The 27,500-nt window shown below is 42.2% G+C and overlaps 1 protein-coding gene and 1 long non-coding RNA gene across 12 annotated transcripts in view; one reads left to right on the forward strand and one right to left on the reverse strand.

Moving 5' to 3' along the window:
• NELL1 (neural EGFL like 1) overlaps positions 1 to 27,500 on the reverse strand; it is a 409,663-nt gene that overhangs the window by 312,492 nt on the left and 69,671 nt on the right. For 9 of the 11 annotated variants that reach the window (XM_007067928.3, XM_043548857.1, XM_043548855.1 and 6 more), the window contains 5 exons: positions 19,186 to 19,282; positions 11,552 to 11,624; positions 8,816 to 8,898; positions 1,545 to 1,679; positions 600 to 702 (listed from right to left, as the gene is read on the reverse strand). In XM_007067928.3, the coding sequence (XP_007067990.2) occupies positions 600 to 702; positions 1,545 to 1,679; positions 8,816 to 8,898; positions 11,552 to 11,624; positions 19,186 to 19,282 (491 nt within the window). The remainder of the gene's footprint in view (positions 1 to 599; positions 703 to 1,544; positions 1,680 to 8,815; positions 8,899 to 11,551; positions 11,625 to 19,185; positions 19,283 to 27,500) is intronic. The other 2 variants (XM_043548858.1, XM_037899951.2) reach the window with 1 other exon arrangement.
• On the forward strand, positions 10,961 to 23,564 carry LOC119566413. The gene is made up of 4 exons (XR_005225453.1): positions 10,961 to 11,023; positions 14,830 to 14,995; positions 15,953 to 16,088; positions 23,505 to 23,564. It is a non-coding gene; the product is annotated as an uncharacterized LOC119566413 (long non-coding RNA).

The following is a 27,500-nucleotide window of genomic DNA, read 5'->3' on the forward strand; positions in this document are numbered from 1 at the left end:
AGAATTTACTGGTGGTCTTTTTTTCCACATTCATTTGGTCTACAATAAATTACATAAACTATTACTGCACACAATGCAGATCATTACAGTCGGATCATTACAGACATGAATTGTCCTTATTCTGCTGATTATATCATTTTACTAAAAAAAAAATCCACAATATCCAAAGAACCACCTTCAGTTCAGAACAGGATGACAAATAGCCAAACTTAAAGTTATTACCCCGTACTTATGATAAGTATAGACCAACTGCTTCACACTAATCATCATCAATTGGGTTTAACAGCTACTAGTAGAAGCCAGATATTTTTCCTTTGGAGAGGTACAAACAAGGGCATGGCCTTTTTAATGCCAGTAGAATGTAGCAATATAGTCTTAGCAGTACTGCATTGTATCTCCTAGGTGATTCTTTTACTTTTCAGCCAATAGTTATTTATTCATTTTTTAAAGCTGCCACTGTGACTCATGTTCCCTGCATTAATTTATCGGGACCTGTGAAAAATCAAGGGGGGCGGGAATCAAATGCTCCTAGTTTCAAGACAAGTGTGATTCCAGTTAAAAAGAAGGTGGGAGGAAAATATCAAATGTAATGTACTTACACTTGCATACTTTGCAGCACTGGCCTTCCATATGCACTGGGAGGGTGTCAGGAGAACAGTTCAGAGGGGGACAGGACATCCTACGGCACTCCACTACTCCACTCTAAGCAAAGGTTAGAAAGATGAAGGTCAGATGTGTGTATATTAGTTTATAATTTTATATAAAGCACAATTTCTGTACCAGAAAACGAAAGTAACATTAAGGATTTCAGATCCTTCCTACAGCAATAAGTCTTATCTGACTGCTACCCATATGAACTAAGCCATCCCCATTACCATTTTGATATACATCTTTGTCTTATCCCACTTGCCCATGCTATTTACGTGGATTAGACAAAAAATAATACCATCTTTACAAGAACATAAACACCACCTTTTGCAGGCTCTGTCAATCATCTTCAAAATTTTAACAATCAGTTTTCTATTTTCTTGGGCAAACAAAGGTACTCTTCAGATATCTATCAAATAATTTCAACCAGACAAGATTTACATACTAATTCTCTTCTGTTCCACAGGTTTTCAAAATGATAAACACCCAAAACAGAATCTGCATGTTGTTACCATACAGGATGCAATTGAGCACCTATGAATAAAATTAAGATAATACTCTCTCTCTTTTTCTCTCTCACACACACACACCAATGAAACTATTCTGAACCAAACACAGACAACACTATGATTTCCCACCCTCCACCCCTGCAAAATGGTGAGCTTCTTACAGATATAATTAGAACGAATGAGAGAGTTGTCAAGGGAAAGCAGATTTTATTTACTAAGTATTCATATAAGAAATGGCAATTCTTTGCCACTTCCTAGCGATTGTTCACATTGTCACTGGGTGCAAACTAAAAAAGTAATAAATCTCAGAGTTGGCATTATGTATTCAAGGACCATTCACACTATAATTAGGCATCCTACCGCTTACACCCATTAGAAGATTCTTACTTTGCATGTGCAATTCCTGCAGTGATCATCTTCTACCCATGAGTCTTTGTCTCGATAGATCACTCCATTTACTTGACAAGTCTTCTCACAATGACAGTTTTCCAATTGACTAAGCCTCGTTTCTGCATAATTTAGCTAGAAGTGAAAGGTACTTGATGTAATTTCTGTAATTCATACACATGGTTTTAACAAAGCAAAGAAGCAAAGAACAAAAGAAGCAGCTTACTGACTTTAGGCTGAATCAAATTTTATTACACCAGTTGAAAAACAAACTAAACAGAAGACACACTGAGCCAGAACCAAAGGTGGGGTAAATCAACCTGTGTCCATTTACTTCAATGGAGATAAGCTAATGTATGCCAGTTGATGATCTGTATGATTGGCTCTTCTAATCTAATGAACCCCAGCAAGATATTAAAAATGTGCCTCTTGGGGATCTCAGATTATTAATGAACTGGGTATTTTCAGTTCAAACTTCAAAAAAGGAAATCTTTGTAATATTCTGAATTATTCATTTACCGGCATACACGTAATTTAAGAGCATGAATGCTGTCAGGCTCGGATTCCTTCTGTTCAACTTATCTCCATACTGTTTAACATTAACAGGTTGCAGAAAGACCTATACATTATATAAAGCTACTATGATTTACAGGGAAAAGACGACATTTCAACGTGTTGTATAACAGATTTTCCCGAACTATAGATCATGGACCACTGGTGGCCCACAGAGCACTTGCTGGTAGACAGCAGAGAGTGGGCTGGTCACATGATACCATCAGCATCTCCTCATTGCCAGCTGCTAAAATGAATTAACAGATGCTAAAAGTAATCTTTTCCTTGTAGTACTTTTCCAGGCAAGAAATTGCCATATTTGCCTGAAGAATGCTATGTAATAGTGAATGGGAGGGGAGACTGTCCATGTAACAGCAAACAGGAGGAAGGGGGTCCATGTGATGGCAAAGATGAGGGAAGGTGATCTCTCCAAGTTGTTGTCCATACTATGAGTAATTTATACTTTTCTTTTGTGCACATGCTCCTTCCCATCCTCCCCAACACACCCACACAGATTATTGTCACCATGTTCACATAGGTAATCCCAGGCTTTCCCCAAACAAAGAATACTCCATGCAAATGAAGATTCTGGATCCGTAATATCGTGGCCAATCGCCCCCTGCCTCTATCTTCCTCAATCTACCCTTGCATTGAAGTGCCCACATTCTCTATCCTATGTGACCGAGCAGGGCTTCTCCCTATCTTAACATACACTTGCTGTCATGCCCAGTCTCCTTTAAATGGATTTGTCCAAACATAAGCACATAACAGATTAAAACAAACAGTTCCTCAGCTCACCCTTTCTCCTAAGATTTCACAACCTCCCTTCCCAGGGTCTCTTGCAGCTTCCCAGTGCCAGCCAGCTCCCTTCTTGCAGCCAGTTCTCATTCAGCCAGCTCTTTTCCTCTTCTGGAACTCCAAGCCCAGGACCACCTCCCTGAGCACCTGGCCCTTTGTTCCAGGGACCCACCGCAGGAATTGGCTGCACTCTTCTGTGGTTCCTCTCCCCAGGCAGAGCCTGTCCCAATCACGCCTCCTCTTCTTGCCCTCTGGCAGACCCTTGTAATTCCACATGTAGCCCTGACCTCTTTCACTGGTCTACGCACAGGGACCAGCTACCCTGTGATGGGGTCCAACACAGAGAATAAATATCCCCCAATACATATCTACCACATGTAAGATCCTCTGCTATGCAGAATAAGAACCAAATTACTCAGTCCCATTTACTAACTCTTCAAACTTCCTGGCAGGACTCAGCTTCCACATCCTTCAAACACCAAAACGGCCATCTCTCCCAGAAATCCACAAATCCCAGAGCAGGTGGGAACTTCTCAAAGGGCCAAATTCTGATGCTTTTACTCACATTAAGCACCACATTACTGCATGAGTAGTCCCACTGTAGCGAATGTATCAGAATCTGGCCCAAAGTGAGATGAATGCTAGCCCTGATCACTCTTACAAATGGCATACTACAGTATTTTACATGATTGTTCAAAACATTACTGCCTACAATAGCATTTTTGCACTGTTTAGAGAGACCACTGTACAGTACTGTAGTATTTTTATATTGGTATCTACCCGCATTTTATATATTTGCAAAAAGGCTCTCAAGACTTCCACCATTATCCATTTTAATGGGAATATTCCAACCTGCCCATCAATCCTCATTATACTTCCTGTCAGGTAAATCTCAAACACCAGCAGATTCAGGAACAAAGATGAGCAGAAGATACTAGGGAAACATCCTTATTTCCCACTCTTCAATCCTCCAGAGTAAAGGGCCTTGAGGAAAAACTTTTGATTTTCCTTAAATTAGGATTCTGGGATATTACTGGAATTGACACTCAGCCCTCCCAAAGCCAGCATGATCTTGTGACTTCAAAAATGCTTTTCATACTTTAAAGGCAAAAATCATCCTATTACTGAACTGCTAATCCTGCCAGTTTTCAGCAGTGACCTGAAAAGGGTTTCTATATTTATAGTGTATAAAATAGAATATATTTCACTGCATTAAAATTGTGTTTAATCTATATGTTTTGTTGCAGTTTATTTAACCTGTACCTTTTCTTTAGTCTTTATTTTTAACACAAAAAAGTAAAAAATTCATCATTTTTATTTCTTATAATGATTCTGTATAAATGGAACACAAAAAGAGAAAGGATGTTATACAAAAGCCAGGTTTGAAAAAGGCATTTAATTCTTGATTTTTTTGGTGTTGATTCCTGTAACAGCACTAAAGGAGAGAAGCAAATGCTAATACTAATCAACTAAAAGTTGCATATTTTGTGACTTTCATTGTTGCACTGAATTTATATAAATTCATTAATAAAACACAACATCTACCTCTTACGCTGAAGAACGACTCTGGATGTAAAATGAATCTATTAGTAAATCAGAGATGTGTATGGTCATTACCACCTTTGGCATGTATTTATCTTTGCAACTATACAGAAAATGTCAGTGTTATCTTTATAGATATGAAGACATGCAACAATGAACTTTCTGATAGTAATAGGTCAACAGATGTATCTCGGCACACAGAGGTTTATCTTTTTTGAAATACTATTTAGTTGGCATTTGCTATATGGAATCAAATAGAAATGTTCCATTTGTATTTAAACTCTCAAACATAATTGAAAAATCACCATTAAGCACAACAAAACAATGATATCCTCAAAATTACATGAGTTACAAACTGAAATGCCATTCCAAATGCTGCCACTTTTGCATTAATAGATTTGTCAAAGATTTGAAAAATCAGTGGAAATTCTCAGGCTCTGAAGTCTTGGATGGATTAGGAGTAGGAATGAACCAATGGGGTGTGGAATGTCACTCCACTATTGAGCCACCCATTTCTAGTCTGAACCTAATTTCCAAGTTATTTGAAAATTCAGAAATATATTCAGAACTATTTCTCCCATCATTTTTTTCATTTTTCCAAACCAGAAGATAAAGAAAAAGACTGTTCTTATGATATATTACTTGTGGGCCATCCAGATGCAGGTACTACCAGAAATCTTACGAAGAAAACTCCGTTCTCATGAGAGCTTCAGAGAACTTTTTGAGTCAAAATGTTCATGTATTTCAAACAAACATTTGTGACCAAATAAATCGAGGGTGTAACCAAGCTAATAGGGTTATGTCAACAGTAAATTCTGCCCTTAAACATTTCGGCATTTATGCCAACCAAACCAAGCACTGAACCTTTTGACTGTTACCCTGTTAAGATTTGGCAAGTAGTAAAGTTAATTAGAAGTTTTGGGCTGGAAATCTCCAGTAACTATCTCCAGCCACTAAAAGAAACATCTGATTACAATGAAAAAGACACTTCCTAGTGTGACCCCCTAGTTTATTAAAAAGGAACTGCATTCCATTTTCAAAGACCCTTGTTTCAGTAGAGTTATACTGATTTACAGTTGCTGAGGATCTGACCCATTTAGGGACACTACCACCTAACATTCCATATACAGCATAGTAATTGGGCACGGTGAAAATTAACCTGTCCTTCTTGTCCCAAGTTAATTTATATTTTAACTAAGTTTTTAACAATTTGATCTATTACCTTTTTCTATTTAAGGTTGCAAAATTAAAGAGATGAAATAGCGGAGTGTAGGGGGTAATGCAAAAAGTTCAAACTCCTTCCCCACCATGAAAAGCTACACTTCTATGCATCTTTAAAAGCAACACATTGCCTAGTTCAAATTGACATCAAATCTTTGAACAGTGCGGGGGAAAGACAGTAACGATACTTAGTTTACTACATGCCTTACTTGTCATCATTTGTAATTCTCTTGGTTACATACTGACATTGCAAACACCATTCATTGTTGTTGGGTGTTTTTTTTTTTTTTTTTGAGTCTGTAATTAAATTGTAACCAAATGCAAATCTACAGACAAATTCAAGCTTCTGGTATACCACAGCCTAAAAGCAACAGCTGGACATGGAAACATGGAACCCAATTTTTGCATGCTGCCAAGTTCACATTCTGCAACTCTCTGAATGGGGGAGGGAATTAGGGGTCATTGTTATGTATTTCATAATACATACTCTTATACATTAGTGTATACCTAAAACTGCAGAAATATCACTTAGGACCTGAGTTTGCTCCCTAGGACTGTGATGTGAAAATCCACCTCTAAAATATCTGTTTTCAAATCCCACCATCTTTAATTTGCATTTGTCTCACAATTAAAACTTCTTGCACTGCTATGTGTGTTCTTTCTGGACAACAGTACTTCTACAGCTAATGCAGCAAAACACTTAGTTAATGCTTTACTAAGGAGTAAAACAACCTTACTGGGGGAAAGGAACAAGAAAAAAAGGTCATCCCAGCACTGCTGTATGGGAACATGCAATCTTCAGAGTATCAACAGCATGTTATTTGCCCCAAAAATGTATTAGCAAGCAAAAATATAATTAACAGCAGAGAGAGCAAGTCACTCAATACAGTACATAATTGGGACCTGCTCATACCACCAACAGGGCTTAAAATAAATTACCTCTATTTCACATTTCCAGCAGAAAAGTGAACTAAAATCTTATCGTTTCTTATTCTCTGAGTGAGCCTGTCCAAAATACGCCAGTTGGGTGAACAGTGTCAGTATAATGCAGACGTGCTTAAAATTAAAACCTTTCTTTTTAGGAAGGAAAGTGTTCTAAGGGCAGCTGAGGAGGTACAATTCACAAGTTAAAAAATATCATGAGTTTACCATCTTTATAATACACAGGGTTACTATGTAGATTATACTTTGGGAAAATCATGTTCAGTTATATGCTGTAATTAAATGCACCTACAGGTGATTCTGTAGTTACATATTGATCAAAAAGTAATTAGCGTATAAGCAGCACATCAGGTGAGATAACTAATTCTTGTTTAGATGATAGAATTAATCATAGGCCAGATGGTTTTGCCAATGTTAACCACATGGAGCATTCCCAAAGGAATAGTACACACCAATTTACGAGATGCAAATCAGGACTGCCACTCTGCTTAACTCACTGCACTTAGGGCTTACACTACCACGTAAGTCGATGTAAAAGCCATGTAAAAGTCGGTGTGAAAAAGTCAGCCCTTGAGCAACGCAAGTTATATCGAGCTAAGCGCTGTTAACACTAGCGCTATGTTGGAGGGAGACAGACACTCTCCCACTGACATAGCTTCCGCTTCCCGCTGAGGTGGAGTAATTATGCTGACGATAAAACACTCTCCTGTCAGGACAGAAGATCTTCACCGCACGCGCTACAGCAGTGCAGCTTCACCAGTGTAGCGTGGTAGTGTAGACTAGCCCTTAGATATATTTACAGTGAAAAGAAGAATAGGTTTATTGTCAAATAACAGAGATTCAAATAGAAGTAAGAATACTGGAAACAAAATGATTACATATAAAACAAAATCATAACATGCTTTCTAAAACCTAAACTTAACTCCCATCTCCTAAAGGATAGCTTATCCCAAGTCCTTTTCCCAGCATTTTCAACCAGGATGGCTGAGAACCTCCTTTCATAAAATCAGTCTTGGAAGACAAGCTGCCAGCAGACTTGAAGGATGCCCGGTGTACTACCATACTCCATTATACCCCTGGCTGTTTTTGTTTTTTCCTGCAGCAGTCACTATCTGTTCATTAGCATTAGACTCAATATGCAAACAGACTTCCATTGTAAGAAACAATGTGCAACGGTCAGCCAGGGAGATAAAAGAGTCTACCACCTCCTGTCTGGAAAAATCTGTCTCAACACATGCTACCTTTGAGTGACATGCCTTTAACTACAAGGCCTTAAAAAGATAACATACATAACTCCTTATGCTCATTATCTGCTCATACATTTCACAACAATTGTGATGACACTCTTTCAATAGAGGCCTTACATGACCCCTTTTGGTGATCCTTAACCTGTGTCCTCTGCCACTGGACATCAAGAGGTCCTTGGGTCACACCCCTTAACATAGATCACCCCATTCCTTACCTAGCCCCCAGACTCCATAAGCAGCCTCAGTTGGAGGTCCAAAGGCTAAAACGAGAGCTGGCTGTGGGGTTGTAGCAGAGCTAAGGGAGAGGAGCATCTTCCCATTCACCCTTACCACCACCACAAGGCAGCAGAGAATTAGTGTAGCCTGGACGTGTGTTAATTCCCTTAAAAGTGTGTGTTGAAGAGAGAAAATGCAGTAGCTCCAATGGAATTGGGTATTTGGGTGAGCCACTGGGGTCTCCAGAACTGGCAAGGAGAGACAAAGCCTCTGTATGAAGACCCTGCCCTAACCTCCTGAACATTTCAAAGAACCCTCAAGTTTGGGGGGTAGTGCCACTGCCCATTCCACTTGGGGTAAATGCACACATTCTGCCAGTTTGGGAAAACCTCAGCAATAAGATCACTGGGGAGTTTACCCTTCTTTGTACCTGCACTTATCTGCTGGTCCGTAAAGGGACACATTCTATGGTTTCTTTAAAAATCAGACCCTTCAGTAATAAGCATGTTTGTTATTACACACTCTTTTAATTAACAGGCATTTGTAAATGTCCTCTAAAATACTACAGTAGTTGGATGAGGCTTTAGTGGCATTATGGAAAATCCACTACAGGTAGCTCTATTGGAAGAAAGAATAAAGCTCTACTAGGATAGCGTAAAGCAGATGCAAATGTGTAAATGCTTTTATAGTACTCTCAACATGAGGGAAATGAGGGACAGGATGAGGAACTGATAATGGGATTCAGGTACTTACTTTTGCAGTCATTTTTGCCAGGAGCTCTTGTAAATCCATGATTCCTTGCACCAGACTTAAGAAATCACTGCAGGTTGGGCATGCTCAATAAAGGAAGTGGGGGGAAAAAACCATAAATCAATGAAGACTGATATACTGTTAAAACTTCATTAATTTGTGTGACGGTGCGTCAGTGCCCTGTACTGGGACTGCGGGGGCTAACTCCTCACTGTGGGCTCAGGAAGCCACGCCTCCACAGCCCTACTGGGCATACTCGAAGTGCAACACCAGTATAAGAGGGAGCAGCCTGGCAAAGTCTGGGCTGACCGCTGCAGGGGAAGGAGGTGTGCCAACTTCATGACATGGAGGCCAGCCAGCTGACAGCAACCCTCAACCACTGACAGGGCCCTGGGTTGGGACTCGGCGGAGAAAGAGGACCCGTATCCTGACCACCGCCAACCCTGGGGTGGCGGCCCAACCTGACAGTGACTGACTCGGGCCGCTAGGCCGCACGGCCCCGAGCCTGGGAGCAGTTTATGACTCGGGCCGCTAGGCCGCACGGCCCCGAGCCTGGGAGCAGTTTATGACTCGGGCCGCTAGGCCGCACGGCCCCGAGCCTGGGAGCAGTTTATGACTCGGGCCGCTAGGCCGCACGGTCCCTTGGTCGACCTAACAAAGAGCTCTCAGCCCCACAACGTACAGTGGTCAGCCAAGTGCGAGAAGGCTTTCTATGAATTGAAGGACCAATTAAATTAGGGAGCCAGTCCTTTTTCACCCAAACTTCAACAGGCCTTTCATATTACAGACCGATGCATCAGAAGTAGGATTGGGAGTGGTGTTGTCCCAGGAGGATAAGGGAGAGGAGCATCCAATAGGAAACTCTTCCCCAAGAGAAGAGGTATTCAACGATAGAGAAGGAGGCCCTAGAGGTGAAATGGGTGAACACCACCCTGAGGTACTGCTTGCTGGTGAACCCCTTCCAGTTGCTCACCGATTTCGATGGCTTAACATTATGAAGGACACCAATGCCAGAGTCACGAGGTGGTAACTTTCACTCCAGCCATACAACTTTCAAGTTCCCACCAACCCAGTAAGGCCCAAACAAATGCAGACTTCTTTTCCTGGTAGGAGGGGAAGATGTGGAAGAGGGGCCACCAGCGGGGACCCTCTCAAAGGGGGTGTCTGTGACAAGGCGTACACACCCCACACTGGGATTGCAGGGCTTAATTGCTGAGGAAGCCACGCCCCCATGGCCCTACTGGGCACGCTCAAAGTGCAACACCAATATAAGAGGGAGCAGCCTGGCTCAGTCTTGGCTGACTGCCATAGGGGAAGGTGGTGTGCTGATGGCTCCTGCTGAAGGGCTGCAGGCATTTCATGATGCGGGGGCCAGCCAGCTGACAGCAACTCTCAACCCCCAGGCTCTGGATCCTACCGAGGGAGAAAGAACCGGCGGAACTAGGAAGCCACAAGATGCGGAGAAGCGGATCGGAAGTAACCCAGGGAGTCTTTGCAGGGAGTTGGTTGGACAACTGGAGGCTAACTTGGCGTGTTTCAGACAGATCCCCGCCACACTGGTGGCAGGCAACCCCACCACCAACAGGGCCCTGGGTTGGGACCCAGTGGAGAGGGAGGGCCTGGGTCCCCGTATCCTGGCCACCGCCGCCTCTGGGGTGGCGGCCCAACCTGACAGAGACTGACTCCAGCAGCTATGTACGGGGAGACTTTGGCAAACCAGTAAAGTGCCTGCAACTACTATAGCATATTGCTACAAGCAGCCAAGTCAGCAGGCTGTAAATTAGCCAAGTCAGTAGGCTTAGCTTAACCAAGGCAGGAGGGGAGGGGGTTTTTTGGGTGCCACAGAAAGGGCAGCTTGACCCCGCATCCTTCCTGATAAGAATTGAGTTCAAATTGCTGATACATGCATCTTAGAAGAGCAGGATATGCCTCAGGAATGTCTATTGGGGCCTCAAGGCTGCAAACTCTGGAAAACCTACACCTGGTTAATCGGTAATCAGAAGTAGCCTCTTGCTTGCCCATTGGAACTGCTTGCTTAACAAGTTTTCTTTAAGGGACATGTCATTCTGTTACTAATGTATAAATAAGGGTGAAAAGTTTGAGGTAGTCTGAGGGACTCTTCAGGACTGGACTCTCCCTCTGGATGCATCTTGTGTTCCCCACTAGCAGACGGGCTGCCGCTGTGCCACTCGAGAGCCACACTCAGCTTTGGTAATTATCAAGGGTTGGGGGTGTTGTGGACATGTGTATAAGTGCTTGAGCCTAAGTAAAGTTTAGCTTTAAAGGAAAGCACTCTTGTGTTGTCCTGTTTGTGCCAGCCATCTACCGGTCGGACGGCCGTGTCTCCCCTGATTTATTTCCTGACACCACCTCGCACAGTAAAAGATACCAAGAGCTTTGGGTTGAAAGAACCCCGGGTAACAGCTAGGCTGCACAGCCTCGAGCCGGGGGGGCAGTTAGTGACTCTAGCCGCTAGGCCGCACAGCCCTGGCTGGGGGTGGCTGGCGCAACTGTTGGCCTATCAAGACTCGTGCCCCACCCTGGGAGGAAACAGGGCATGCTTGACCCACAACAGCATTGCTTATCTTAACATAAATGCAATTTTTTAGAGTTTCTACTTCCCTGGACTGACCATATTGAAAGTGTACAAAGATGATACAGGACAAAAGCTAAGCATTATCTTTAAAATATTGAAATCATTAATATTTAAATCTTCAAAGTAAATAAATTGCTACTTACTGCGATTCAGATTAGGGCACTGTGTTATATATCCATTGGGCATAAAGATTATTTTCACATCTTGAATGATACCCTTTGTAAAAGAAAAGATTGCTGGTAAATATAGATTGTAGTCGGACAGTTAAAACTTCCAAGATGCTTCTCAAGTTTTCTGCCAAGAGGCCATGAATAAATGATCAGCTTATTATTTTTGTTTGATTGGGTTTTTTTGTTGTTGTTTTTTTTTTTTTACAAACAAAGTGGGCCACCCTAACTGAACAATTCAGGTAAAGCTGAACAAGATATGAATGATTACAAAAGCTTCCCTTTCTCCAAGAAAAAAGTTTACGGCATAGGATTTGATAAAAACGTGCAAAAATTGCACACTACCTAGAAATAAGAAAAGGAGTACTTGTGGCACCTTAGAGACTTGTTAGTCTCTAAGGTGCCACAAGTACTCCTTAACACGGCTGCTACTCTGATACCTAGAAATGTTCTTATTAATGCCTTTAGCCGAATTAGTCTAGGAGATCAAACCATATTTAAAGGACATTTCATAATGAATTCTCTCTGCTGCTCAGTTAGGAGGCAATCTTGTTCCTAACAAAGGTAAGGAAGGTCCCCTGTGCATACGGGATGGAGAGGGGGCAGGATTTAGGAGTTATATAGAACTCAGCACTGGAGAAAGTCCCTTCACAACAGCACACATGGGGTTTTGGAAGCTGGGCAGTAGCAGGCTGGGGAAGTGAAAGGGTTGAACGATGCACCACTGTTGAATCCTATGTCATTTCTCCATATGCATGAAGCACTCTTCCATGCAATGCAGCCTGTTATTTCAGATCTTTGTAGAGTGTAATCATAGCCCCTTTCCTGTGTATCTTCCCAGAATCCAGACAAAACACACACGGTGAGTGCTGGGGATTGGGGTTTGCTCCTTAGAGCCAAATCCTGAAGCTCTTTCTCTGGGCCTGACTCTACAAGGCACTTATCTTCCACAACATCCACTAGATTTAATGGGAGTTCAGCATCTTAGATGATCTCTTGTCCCTTAATGAACTTTAAAAGAACTGGGAATTTTCCTGGAGAAGTCCAAGTATCTCACTGTAAATCAAAGAAGGTTTATGGCTCTGCCTCCCACCTGATTTGGAAGAATCTCTCTAATTCAAGAAGAAATTTATCATCAGGTTTGCTGTCTTAGAATGAAAATATTGATTTGGGTGTATTCTGGTTTTATTTTCAGTTAAATTGTGATAGAATGGATTCTGCTAAGCAGATGGAAGACATAGTGGCTTGCTCAGAATACTGAGGTTAATCTATAAATAAAATATAGGCCTCAGATAGTACTTGAAGCCTTGCAAATGCAGTAACATTTAACATTTATGTGTTCATTTTCTAAAACAGCAGAAAGTAATCAGCAAGCACTGCTTCCTGCTTGTTATTTCAAGATCAAATATTAATTGAAAATATTAATAGAAATAACCAGATCACACCACCTCTGTAGCAGAAAAACATATATTTATTAACCTTTTCATCTATGAGAATAATGAAGCCATCACAATAAGTAGTAGGGATACTGTCACGGGTTGGGAAAGTAGCCTATAAAACAATGCTGAATGTTACTTACTTTACTTCTTTCCAGTGACCACTGGTGAACAATTAACAGCTGCAGCACATAAATGCATTTTTAAGGCTCAGTTCTTTCCAAAGAAATGATTAAAGAAGCATAAATCAGATTATAGACTTCCACCACACTATATCACCATAGTGACAGGAGCCCATCCAGGAAAGCACACAGGCTGTTTCAGGAAAGAATCCCTGTTCAAGAATAGTGTGTGCTTCAAGTTAAGTACATGTTTAAGTGCATTACTGCAATTCGGATAGGTTTATATTTAAATATAAAAATACATATTTTATTTATTTACTTCAGTGTAAATGATGATTTAAAAGATGCCTATCGAAGGCAGTAGGCACTAACAAAGAATGAACAATACAGTCTGGAAATTATATTTTTAATGTATATAATCATATACATGACAGGTACAGATGAGCTAGTGTGGTCAGGCACAGATGGGAACTTTCCCATTAACTTCAATGGGAGCAGGATTTGCCCAATGTCATTTTTGTAAGAGGAAAAACTTAATTACAGACGGAAGTTCAGCATAATCGGAATTGTTGCAATGCATTTAAACAACCTTGGACTTCCATGCTACTTCACTATAAATGAAGTTTCACTAGATCAGAGAGTTTTCTATATGGGGTACTGAGCGTACAAAAACTCCCACGGGGGCCAATCTTAAGGTCCTTTGATGTAAATAAGGACTGAGTAAAAGCTAAGAAAGGACCTCCGGTTTTAGCCTGTGATGTGAGCTGTGGTTGTTCTGCACCTGTCAGGATTTTCCTCTTCAGAAGTGGGTATCACTACATATGGTTTTCATATGAAATATTTACCTAAACACACCCTAAGGCGGACTCCTTCATCTGCATGAAGTCCCAATGAAGTCAGCAGAGTTCCACACTAGTGGAGACAATGCAGGAGCAGAGCCTTAAATATCCACCTCATTCCATATGAATTTGATAGAAAAGCACTGGGATGTTTATAGCTCCTTTCATTATTCTATATAATGAACTACTCCATTAATGTTATATGAAAGGGTTGATGCATTCAGGGCCCTCTAACGCTTTAACCTTCTGCAATTTAATTCACTTGATTTCATACTGCTACTCTCACTCTTTAAAACCCACTTCTTTCACAAAGCCTTCTTATGGTAAACACATCATTTTCCTGTGCCCGAACTGCTGCCCTCTGTATCATATTTATTCGATTTAGATTATATGGTCTTTGGAGTGGGAACCTTGGCTTTTTATATGTAAAGCACCTTGTGCATGCTTTGTGAACAACAAGTATGTTCTATTCATTTATTTATCAATATATATATTTCCAAAGCTCTTATTCAACATTGTATCTGGGCACTGCACAAGGGTTATATAAATTATTGAAGAGGTGAGGTTTTCAGCATGGTCTGAAGTTAGAAAGGGTAAAATTCTACCTCATCTCCTCAGGGGAAGGTGTTTTAGAGTTTTGGGCCTGCTACCAAAAAGATTCTTCCTCAGGTTCCCTTCAGTTTTGTTTCTTAACCCGACTCCAATATCATCCCTAGCACAGAGAGATGATCTTGCTACCGGCGTACACTGAAGAAACCTGAATGGTCAACAAATGCTATCTTTGTTTTTCAGAAGGAATAATTCATGCACTTCCACTTGTACAGGAAACAAAAACAACATCTTGTCTTTGTTATTAGCTCGCTCCACTGTCTACCTCGAGTCAGTATCCGGGAAGGGGCAGGGCACCTCCTGTGAGATGGTGAGCACCCTTAAATTCCACCGACCTGAATGAGAGTTGAAGTCATTCAGCACTTTGCAGAACTGGGGCATTGGAAGGGCAGAACTCTGAGGTATTGGTACAGGGTAAGTTACATATTGTTAGATGTTCATATAAAGGGCCAAATTCTGATCTCCTCTTATGCTGAGCAGCCCCTCACTCCACCAATAGTCCCACAAACTCAAATGAGACTACTTGTGGAGTAAGAAGTCACTCAGTGTAAATAAGAGGGTCAGAATCTGGCCCATCATGACTTAGATCCTTACATGACACTTCCATAAAAGTGCATGAGGAACAACAGGAGAATCCTCACCCAAAACGGACATTAATGATATTCATTTAAGAAAACTTCTCATTTCTTAAAAAGGGGCAGAAGGAGAAGGAGTAAAATGAATAGTAAATTACACCATTAAAATTCTAATATATTTGGAATTACTATGATTAGGCTAAAGCTCATACCCAAATCTTTCACATACAAATACTAGCACAGCTACACCACACATACAAAAAAATGCTAATTCTTTTTTACTGCTCTTATTTCCCTGAAGATCTTTGTTTACGATGAGGAAAATAGTTATATATTTTATGCGTTAAAACACTGAAATAAATTGCTATGAAAAGGGAAGGGAGATCCTACTGAGCATGAAAATATATGGATGGAGATACGTACTGTTTATAAACTGGCAAAATTCCAAGCTTTTGCAATGGGTAACCAAAACAAACAAAAAAAACCCAAAGACTTCTGAAACTCACAAGCAGGATTTTAAAAATGCAACCAATTACACATTTCTGCCCTGCAGACAGTTAGTAAAATATTCAAGCAAAAACATAGCAAAGAAAGGCACTTGTCGACTTTCATTATGATCAATAAAAACTGGAAGCTCATTAGCATATCATTAGGTACCCTGCTGTTTCCAAAGTGTTAATGCATAGAAATATTAATTTACAAATGTACAGTATCCCAGAGTTTTTAGACTCTGGCTGTCTGCATAAAAAGAATTAAAGATGGGTGAATCCAATATAATTTACTTTTTTCTATGCAGCTCTAAACATATGTTTACCATCTGTGGAATTATGGGAAGCAGCTGAGGTAAGAAACAACAGCTGTAGAATAAAATCATGCCGTCAATTTCACTTCACAGTGACAGTTCAGCTGTTACAACAAGAAATGAAGTCCAGGTAAGGTGCAATTCTTGGACCATAACTTAAATATAAAAGCAAAAAAGTGATGGAGGTAGTGCATGCACGCACATATGCATACACACACGTAAAAGAGTTAGAGTTGCCACACCAATTACACTATTTAAGCAAACTGCATTTGATATTTTGTTTGGCTCGCTGAAAAAAATCTACCAAGTTGAGAGAGGGGGTGTTCTTCAAAAACTAGTAACTGCAACATACATTTAAATAATGAGTGCTTCAAAAGGAAATTGAACTGATGGTCAACCATCCTGATAATGGAAAGACATGCCAGTCTCAAGATGATGTAGATAAGCATATCACTATCCTATGGATTATTTTATCAAATGGATGCTGTTTTGATTTGAATGAATCCTTAGACTGTGTTCTGTTATCCAAGATACAAGGTACTTATTATCAGGAGTTTAGCTGTATATCACCCACCAACTGACTAAACTCCACGCTCTTTAATCAGGTTTCAGAGTGGTAACAGTGTTAGTCTGTATCAGCAAAAAGAACAAGGAGTACTTGTGGCACCTTAGAGGCTAACAAATTTATTTGGGCATAAGCTTTTCATAAAACCCACTTCATCGGATACATGCAGTGGAAAATACAGTAGGAAGATATATATACACAGAGAACATTAAAAAATTGGTGTTGCCATACCAACTATAATGAGACTAATCAATTAAGGTGGCTACAGCAGGAGAAAAAAAACTTTTGTAGTGATAATCAGGATGGCCCATTTCCAACAGTTGACAAGAAAGTGTGACAGGTTTCAGAGTAACAGCCGTGTTAGTCTGTATTCGCAAAAAGAAAAAGGAGTACTTGTGGAACCTTAGAGACTAACCAATTTATTTGAGCATAAGCTTTCATGAGCTACAGCTCACTTCATCGGATGCATACTGTGGAAAGTGTAGAAGATCTTATTATATACACATAAAGCATGAAAAAATACCTCCTCCCACCCCACTCTCCTGCTGGTAATAGCTTATCTAAAGTGATCACTCTCCTTACAATGTGTATGATAATCAAGTTGGGCCATTTCCAACACAAATCCAGGTTTTCTCATCCCCCCCCACACACACACAAACAAACTCACTCTCCTGCTGGTAATAGCTTATCCAAAGTGACCACTCTCCTTACATTGTGTATGATAATCAAGGAAAGTGTGAGTAACAGTAGGGAGAAAATTAGCATGGGGAAATAGTTTGTACTTTGTGTAATGACCCATCCACTCCCAGTCTTCATTCAAGCCTAATTTAATGGTGTCCAGTTTGCAAATTAATTCCAATTCTGCAGTTTCTCGTTGAAGTCTGTTTTTGAAGTTTTTTTGTTGCAGTATTGTGACTTTTAGGTCTGTAATTGAATGACCAGGAGGTTGAAGTGTTCTCTGACTGGTTTTTGAATGTTATAATTCTTGATGTATGATTTGTGCCATGGATCCACTGGACACAAAATTAGACATGACAGTTGGCCAGCTTTAGCTATAACTTTGCTTATGAAGCAGAGTATTAATTTTTAAGTTTTACAACAACTCAGCCTGGACCATAATGCCAGCAAGGCTTGCCAGGGAATAAAGGGAACAGAAGCAAGAAACAAAAAGGGAAATAGGGTTCCCGGGTCTTAGGGCATTTGCCTCCAAGACAACATTAATTGCACCTTCCCTATGCATTTTTTGGTCTCCATCCCTATATTGGTGTAGTCCATGAGGATGGTTTGAGGTGTGTCACCACCAGAAATGGGCTACCAGGCCAGGCCAGCCAGCAGGCATGCTCTCTGTCAGCTACATCAGTGAGGATGACAAATAGGATGACCCACATACTGATTGTCAGTTACCAAAGGAAAATTTTGGAGGGGAAGTTTCAATATCTTCACTCTCCTATGCAAGGAGCATCTCCAATATCCATTTTCAGATCCACTTGTGCATCCCAAAAGCCAGACCTAAGCGCCCTGAACCATTTTCAACTGGTTGTCAGCTTTCCAGGACCTGTGTGTTCGTTATAGGTGAATGGCAGGTAGACCAGTATCTGTCACTATTCAAATATGAGAACATAGTATGCAATGTGCATGGACCTATGGTGGGAGATAGTACAGTATCGCTCCCTACTACCAGCAATTCAAGCTCTGGGCCGCTGACACCTTCAAAGCGATGAAGCACAAAAACTCATAGAGACTCATAGATATTAAGGTCAGAAGGGACCATTATGATCATCTAGTCTGACCTCCTGCACAATGCAGGCCACAGAATCTCACCCACCCACGCCTGCAATAAACCTCTCACCTATGTCTGAGCTATTGAAGTCCTCAAATCATGGTTTAAAGACTTCAAGGTGCAGAGAATCCTCCAGCAAGTGACACGTGCCCCATGCTACAGAGGAAGGTGATATATATATTATATATATAGTTCATGGATCAAATCCACTGCCCAGAAAATCAGAACTAGTTGATCACTGGTAAGGGATCTCTCTCACATGTAGAAAAGAGGTCAAAATGAGGGGAAGTTCACTAAGGAAAGAAGTTAACTCTCCTAGGCCTTTCAGCAGGGCACATGTGCACAATTGCAAATACCTGCACAATTGTGAATAGTGTCAGGCCTATAGAGGGCTTTTACCTGATGGAAGTCAAATGGGACCTAAACTGTGAAGGATGAAAATTATGGAGTCCATCAATAACAGTGTGAGGCTAATCTAGATGTAATAGAGAAGAAGCCCAGCTGCCACTGGTCTATGAATATTAGGAGATGCATCACTTGGTCACACGGACCATGATAAAAATTATTTTGAAGGTTTTTAAGATAGTTTCAGGAACCCACACAAGAGTCACTATGTTCCACAATCTCATTTCACGCATGGGTGATCCAGGACAATACACTGCAGGCGGATGAGGTATACCTCCTAAGGCACACTGGAATACAATTGGAGTTGAGAGCACAGTCCACACCTTGCAGAATCAGACCCTTTTGTGACAAGTTGGACTGGTTCCTCAGACACCTACAATCCCTACTATAAGTCCTATTAAGGGGGTGGAGGGTTGGGTGTGCAAGGTAATAAAGCTTTGGTTAGTGCCCTACATTTGCTACCGTGTATCTGCTTACCTTAAAAAAACCATGTTTCCTGTTCCGCTGTCCCAGCCATAAACTGCTTCCTGGCATTAGATTCATTTCTGGAGGATCTATGACACGTTCATAAATCCTGTGGAGGGAAATGTCATTAGTTGGAACAAGTCTTTTTTTTTCCCCCTCTGAAAAAGTCTAATAAAAAAAAAATCAATGAAAAAAGAAAGGATATAAAGTTTGGCTTAAAAAAGTCTATGATTAAACACCCAGATACAGTACCAATTAATTTTTTTTGCTAAAGTGCAATGAATAATAATAATCCTTGACAGTTTATATAACACCTTTTATTCAGGCTCTCAAAACACTTTAAAATAGTGAGTAAAATATTATCACCATTTTACAATATGGAAAAAACTCAAGCATGGAGAGGTTAAGTGCCAGCAGCAGAGCCAGGAATTCAACAGAAGACTCTGGACTCCCCTTCCCTTTGCCTTGCCCGCTAGCTCGAGTGCCACTCTTATACAGCCAGGAGGCACAGACCCTCTGCCACCTTAGCATTATAGCTGTAGCTTTAAAATGAATGTGAGCAGTTTCCAATATAAAATACAAGTCAATCAACAACTCACTACACAGTTATCCTTCAGTTTACACTTTCACTAATTTTCGAATCTGTTCAAGCTCAGGCTCAACTAATGTCATCATTGATTTTTATTTTCTGAGCTCCAAAATGATCTGAGTTTTGAAGAACTTTAGCAAAAGCATTGCTGAATTTAAATATCAAAATTAATGCAGTCAAAAATAAAGACACATAATCCTCCCACATTTGTTTACCTTGAGAAGGAGAAGAAAACAGTTTGCCAGAATAATGGGCGAATAATCTATCTAAAAAGCCACAAAAAGGGAATAAAAAAACTTTATATTTTTCAGAAATAAGAAAGTAGTTACATTGAAACTCCACAACTTAAGAACACAAGCAGAGAGTTCAAAAGAGTTCTTCAAATAATTCCATGAGTTAATTGCTTAAGTTTATGGTAATTACAATCAACCCTAATTCATCACATTTCTTAACATGCTGCAGTACAAAAGAGGCATTCAAAGTTAGAGTCAAAGCTCTGGGATATTTTTGTTTCTGCTAGGTAATTACCTATCCTATCTGTAAAATTCTCTGCTGAGCTATTTTACTTGTTTGGACAGCAAAACAAGGTGGTAGTCTTCTAAACCATGTTTTGGGAATTATGGGAATTTTGCATGTATTATCTCTATCAATATTTTAAAATGTAAGCATCTCCTTTCTGCTATAAACACATGCAAAATTAAACATCTACTCAAATGCAAAACTGCTTTAAAAGGCTGAACAAGGTACAATAATTGACATGCTCCTTCAGAAACCTAGTCACTGAATTACACAATTACATTAGGCATTTCTCTTTAGATATATAGCACATCTTTATTCATGACTTGGGTTAATAACATCGTCTCTGGAAAGTGTCTAGTCTTTGAAAAATACTAGTCAATATTCCACAAAGAACTCCATTTTCTGTTAGCAGACAAAGCCCCAATATTTTAAACAAAGCAACATGGTGGCTTCTACAACACTACTTAGGAGAGAATATTGGATTTTTATTTACCTGGCCAAGTAACATGCTCTAAAGGGACTCCATGATATCTGCCTTCAATTATAGAAGAAGAATTACATTCCTTCAATGTAAAGCATACAAAGTGACCTGTATTATACTATAGGTCAATAACAGACTATAAGGAAGACAAATGAGACACAGGCCAAAGTGGTTTATCTTTGGCTTTCCTGAGGATAGAACAAAGGTTTTTGTCCTTTACGGGAGAAAGCTATGACGACCTATCTTCCAGTGTCCTTTCAGAAGGACCCATTCATATGGTATATGCTCTGTGACAATGGACTCTTCATTTTTCTCTGTGCATTGTTCAATTCGAATTGCATTTCTGGACCATCTAGCGTCTCCCTCAGGCAACCACTCAGATTAAAAATAAAGGGCTTTGTGCCTACTTCCATGTAGCTTTTGATGTCTAGGAAGATCTTCATGTGTGTAGGCTGCATGGCAGATATGAAATATATTTTCTCTAGATCTGCCCATTAAATCTATTTATAATTAATGTGCAGGTGTCAACTGTAGAAATTGATCAGTGTGGGCTTAATTTTTACGAAAAGAGTGTTCGGATGCTATCTTATTCATGGATTATGTGAATAAACCTTATCACATATTGCTTAAATCAACGAAACATGAAAAGGTTACTGCAAAGCTGCACACAGCCTATCACTACAACAAAACATAGGCTACATTCTTGGCAAATTAAAAGATTAAAACTCACATCTGCATTCCTAAAGAAACAGACTATAGCAGACCATGAGGAATATCGTACTGCGTACAAAACACTGTCAACATGTAAGAACTAAATCTAGGACTAAAACAGCATACAGCCAAAACAAAATAATAATAATAATGATAATAATAATAATAATGCAAAGCTCCACAGGTAGAAAAACTAGATGCCTTTGATGACAGGACATTCACATGAACAAAAAACTAAAACTGGTATCAAAAAGAAGCTTCTGTATCAACGAATAAGAAGGAATTGACTGTTCATAATAATACTGTGCACTACTATGGCACTCAATCTGAGGATTTAATGAAGTTAAACCAAAGGACTTTACAAATATTAATGAATGAAGCCTCACAACCCTGTAGATCCCCAGGGAACGGCAGCACAGCAAGGCTAACTGACTTGCCCCCTACATCAGATCTTCTGCCTCCCAGTTTCAGGCCTTAATCACGAGAGCACTGCTAGAGTTCTGTAGCACTACCAGCCCTGGTCTACACTAGGACTTTAGGTTGAATTTAGCAGCGTTAAATCGATGTAAACCTGCACCCGTCCACACGATGAAGCCCTTTATTTCGACTTAAAGGGCTCTTAAAATCGATTTCCTTACTCCACCCCTGACAAGTGGATTAGCGCTTAAATCGGCCTTGCCGGGTCGAATTTGGGGTACTATGGACACAATTCGATGGTATTGCCTTCCGGGAACTATCCGAGAGTGCTCCATTGTGACCGCTCTGGACAGCACTCTCAACTCAGATGCACTGGCCAGGTAGACAGGAAAAGAACCGCGAACTTTTGAATCTCATTTCCTGTTTGGCCAGCGCGGCAAGCTGCAGGTGACCATGCAGAGCTCATCAGCAGAGATGACCATGACGGAGTCCCAGAATCGCAAAAGAGCTCCAGCATGGACTGAACGGGAGGTACGGGATCTGATCACTGTATGGGGAGAGGAATCCGTGCTATCAGAACTCCGTTCCAGTTTTCGAAATGCCAAAACCTTTGTCAAAATCTCCCAGGGCATGAAGGACAGAGGCCATAACAGGGACCCGAAGCAGTGCCGCGTGAAACTTAAGGAGCTGAGGCAAGCCTACCAGAAAACCAGAGAGGAGAACGGCCGCTCCGGGTCAGAGCCCCAAACATGCCACTTCTATGATGAGCTGCATGCCATTTTAGGGGGTTCAGCCACCACTACGCCAGCCGTGTTGTTTGACTCCTTCAATGGAGATGGAGGCAACACGGAAGCAGGTTTTGGGGACGAAGAAGAAGATGAGGTTGTAGATAGCTCACAGCAAGCAAGCGGAGAAACCGCTTTTCCCGACAGCCAGGAACTGTTTCTCACCCTGGACCTGCAGCCAGTACCCCCTGAACCCACCCAAGGCTGCCTCCTGGACCCGGCAGGCGGAGAAGGGACCTCCGGTGAATGTACCTTTTAAAATACTATACATGGTTTAAAAGCAAGCATGTGAAAGGATTAATTTGCCCTGGCATTCGCGGCTCTCCTGGATGTACTCCCAAAGCCTTTGCAAAAGGTTTCTGGGGAGGGCAGCCTTATTGCGTCCTCCATGGTAGGACACTACCACTCCAGGCCAGTAACACGTACTCGGGAATCATTGTACAACAAAGCATTGCAGTGTATGTTTGCTGGCATTCAAACAACATCCGTTCTTTATCTCTCTGTGATATCCTCAGGAGAGTGAGATATCATTCATGGTCACCTGGTTGAAATAGGGTGCTTTTCTTCAGGGGACACTCAGAGGAGCCCATTCCTGCTGGGCTGTTTGCCTGTGGCTGAACAGAAATGTTCCCCGCTGTTAGCCACGGGGAGCGGGGAGGGTTGAGGGGGTAGCCACGCGGTGGGGGGAGGCAAAATGCGACCTTGTAACGAAAGCACATGTGCTATGTATGTAATGTTAACAGCAAGGTTTACCCTGAAAGAGTGTAGCCACTGTTTTATAAAATGTGTCTTTTTAAATACCGCTGTCACTTTGTTTTTTCTCCACCAGCTGCATGTGTTTCAATGATCATAGGATCTTCTCCTTCCCAGAGGCTAGTGAAGATTAGAAAGAAAAAAAAAAAACGCACTCGTGATGAAATGTTCTCTGAGCTCATGCTGTCCTCCCACACTGACAGAGCACAGACGAATGCGTGGAGGCAAATAATGTCAGAGTGCAGGAAAGCACAAAATGACCGGGAGTAGAGGTGGCGGGCTGAAGAGAGGGCTGAAGCTCAAATGTGGCGGCAGCGTAATGAGAGGAGGCAGGATTCAATGCTGAGGCTGCTGGAGGATCAAACCAGTATGCTCCAATGTATGGTTGAGCTGCAGAAAAGGCAGCTGGAGCACAGACTGCCACTACAGCCCCTGTGTAACCAACCGCCTTCCTCCCCATAGCCTCCACACCCAGACGCCCAAGAATGCAGTGGGGGGGCCTCCAGCCAACCAGCCACTCCACCATAGAGGATTGCCCAAAAAACAGAAGGCTGGCATTCAATAAATTTTAAAGTTGTAAACTGTTAAAGTGCTGTGTGGCATTTTCCTTCCCTCCTCCACCACCCCTCCTGGGCTACCTTGGTAGCCATCCCCCTATTTGTGTGATGAATGAATAAAGAATGCATGAATGTGAAGCAACAATGACTTTATTGCCTCTGCAAGCGGTGATCGAAGGGAGGAAGGGAGGGTGGTTAGCTTACAGGGAAGTAGAGTGAACCAAGGGGCGGGGGGTTTCATCAAGGAGAAACAAACAGAACTTTCACACCGTAACCTGGCCAGTCATGAAACTGGTTTTCAAAGCTTCTCTGATGCGTACCGCGCCCTCCTGTGCTCTTCTAACCGCCCTGGTGTCTGGCTGCGCATAACCAGCGGCCAGGCTATTTGCCTCAACCTCCCACCCCACCATAAACGTCTCCCCCTTACTCTCACAGATATTGTGGAGCACACAGCAAGCAGTAATAATAGTGGGAATATTGGTTTCGCTGAAGTCTAAGCGAGTCAGTAAACTGCGCCAGCGCACCTTTAAACGTCCAAATGCACATTCTACCACCATTCTGCACTTGCTCAGCCTGTAGTTGAACAGCTCCTGACTACTGTCCAGGCTGCCTGTGTACGGCTTCATGAGCCATGGCATTAAGGGGTAGGCTGGGTCCCCAAGGATAACTATAGGCATTTCAACATCCCCAACAGTTATTTTCTGGTCTGGGAATAAAGTCCCTTCCTGCAGCTTTTGAAACAGACCAGAGTTCCTGAAGATGCGAGCGTCATGTACTTTTCCCGGCCATCCCACGTTGATGTTGGTGAAACGTCCCTTGTGATCCACCAGAGCTTGCAGCACTATTGAAAAGTACCCCTTGCGGTTTATGCACTCGCAGGCTTGGTGCTCCAGTGCCAAGATAGGGATAGGGGTTCCCTCTATGGCCCCACCACAGTTAGGGAATCCCATTGCAGCAAAGCCATCCACTATGACCTGCACATTTCCCAGGGTCACTACCTGCAGATCAGCAGATATCAGCAGATCTTTGATTGCGAGGGCTATCAGCAGATCTTTGATTGCGAGGGCTACTTGCATCACAGCAGCCCCAACAGTAGATTTGCCCACTCCAAACTGATTCCCAACTGACCGGTAGCTGTCTGGCATTGCAAGCTTCCACAGGGCTATCGCCACTCGCTTCTCAACTGTGAGGGCTGCTCTCATCTTGGTATTCATGCGCTTCAGGGCAGGGGAAAGCAAGTCAAAGTTCCATGAAAGTGCCCTTACGCATGCGAAAGTTTCGCAGCCACTGGGAATCGTCCCAGACCTGCAACACTATGCCGTCCCACCAGTCTGTGCTTGTTTCCCGAGCCCAGAATCGGCGTTCCACAGCATGGAGCTGCCCCATTAGCACCATGATGCATGCATTGGCAGGGCCCATGCTTTCAGAGAAATCTGTGTCCATGTCCTGATCACTCACGTGACTGCGCTGACGTCGCCTCCTCGCCCGGTATCGCTCTGCCAGGTTCTGGTGCTGCATATACTGCTGGATAATGTGTGTGGTGTTTAATGGGCTCCTAATTGCCAAAGTGAGCTGAGTGGCCTCCATGCTTGCCTTGGTATGGTGTCCGCACAGAAAAAAGGTGCAGAACAATTGTCTGCCGTTGCTCTGACGGAGAGAGGGCGACTGACGACATGGCTTACAGGGAATTAAAATCAACAAAGGGGGTGGCTTTACATCAATGAGTATTTCAGGCAGGACTTCACGGAGGGTTCCAATAAGAAATGGTGCACCTAAGTAATTGTTCTTATTGGAACAAGCAGGTTGGTCTGGCCTCTGATTGATACATGGCTAGATTTACCTCGCTGCACCTTCTCTGTGAGTGACTGCAGTGTGACCTAAAGGAATGAGTCCCCTCGACGGGGGATGGGGGGAAGCAAATGAGTACAAAACAAATCTGGTCTATTTCTTATTTTGATCCACTCCATCTATCTTTTACATCTTTGGCTGGCAGCAGACGGTGCAGAAGGACTGCAAGCCATCCACATCTCATGGCTGCTCGGCAGAGGACGGTGCAGTAGGACTGCTAGCCATCCTCATCTCTTGCCTGCCTGGCAGAACATGGTACAGTAGGACTGCTAGCAATCCGTATCGCCTGCCTGCTCACCGTAAGATGGTTCAATAGGACTGACTGCAGGACTAAAGAGAATGACCTGATCAAGTCACTCCAACTTTAGTCCCTGCGCACATGTCTGCCCAGGCGCTCCTGGCTGACGTGGCCAGGAGCACCTCGGACATGACGATGACGGCTACCAGTCGTACTGTACCGTCTGCTGCCACAAGGCAATGGGTTGATGCTGCTGTGTAGCAATGCAGTACCACGTCTGCCAGCACCCAGGAGACATAGGGTGACGGTTACCTGAGCGGGCTCCATGCTTGCCGTGGTATGGCGTCTGCACAGGTAACTCAGGAAAAAAGGTGTGAAACGATTGTCTGCCCTTGCTTTCATGGAGAGAGGGAGGGAACGGGGGCCTGACGATATGTACCCAGAACCACCCGTGACAATGTTTTAGTCCCATCAGGCATTGGGATCTCAACCCATAATTCCAATGGGCAGTGGAGACTGCGGGAACTGTGGGATAGCTACCCACAGTGCAACGCTCCAGAATTCGACTCTAGCCTCGGTACTGTGGAAGCACTCCACTGAGTTAATGCACTTAATGCACTTAGAGAATTTTCTGTGGGGACACACACACTCGAATATATAAAACCAATTTCTAAAAAACTGAATTCTATAAATTCGACCTAATTTCGTTGTGTAGACATATCCCTAGAAACAGCAGACTTCATTGAGACGAAGCCCCCCGCCCCACCTCCAGCCCCTTAAGGAGGTTATGAGTGGCCTTTGCTAATGGGGGAAGCTCTGGAAGAGGACTTGGAGGCAAGGGGCTCTCAAGCCAGCGCAAAGACATAGGGCAATATGCTGATGACCCCACGTCTCATGCAAATCCATCGAGATCTGTGCAGCTCTAAAATGACCTTCCATGCTTTTCGTTGTTGGGGGTGGGGCTAAGTATCCTACTTCTCAGGAGAGCAAACCCTGCTCCCCTCACACACACGCACACACACACACACCCCCGCACATGGATTTTCTGGTAGAAGGTGTGATCTGGTCATGGAACAGTGTGCTGCCCCCCAACTAGTGCCAAAAAAAACCTTTACAAATTCCTTGCATGTCTCTCCCTTGTTCCAGACTCTGGGTTTCTCTTCCCCTTTGTGTGTTGTCTCCCACTTCACCATTGTTCTATTTTCTGTCTCCTGATTAAAGCATACAATACCCATATAGAAAATATACCTACATTAGCTGTACATTCCAGTTCACCAAAGAAAAGTATGAAAATTAAAGAACATATTTTACAAGCAAGCATCTCAAATACAGTAGTCACCTGTATGAATAGCCACCATGACACAAGGAATAGAATAATGCAGAAAACTTTGCCTTTAAAATGATTATCTAAGATGTATCAAGGAAATAA

Source organism: Chelonia mydas, chromosome 6 (genome assembly GCF_015237465.2).
Source record: "Chelonia mydas isolate rCheMyd1 chromosome 6, rCheMyd1.pri.v2, whole genome shotgun sequence".
Lineage (NCBI taxonomy): Eukaryota > Metazoa > Chordata > Testudines > Cheloniidae > Chelonia > Chelonia mydas.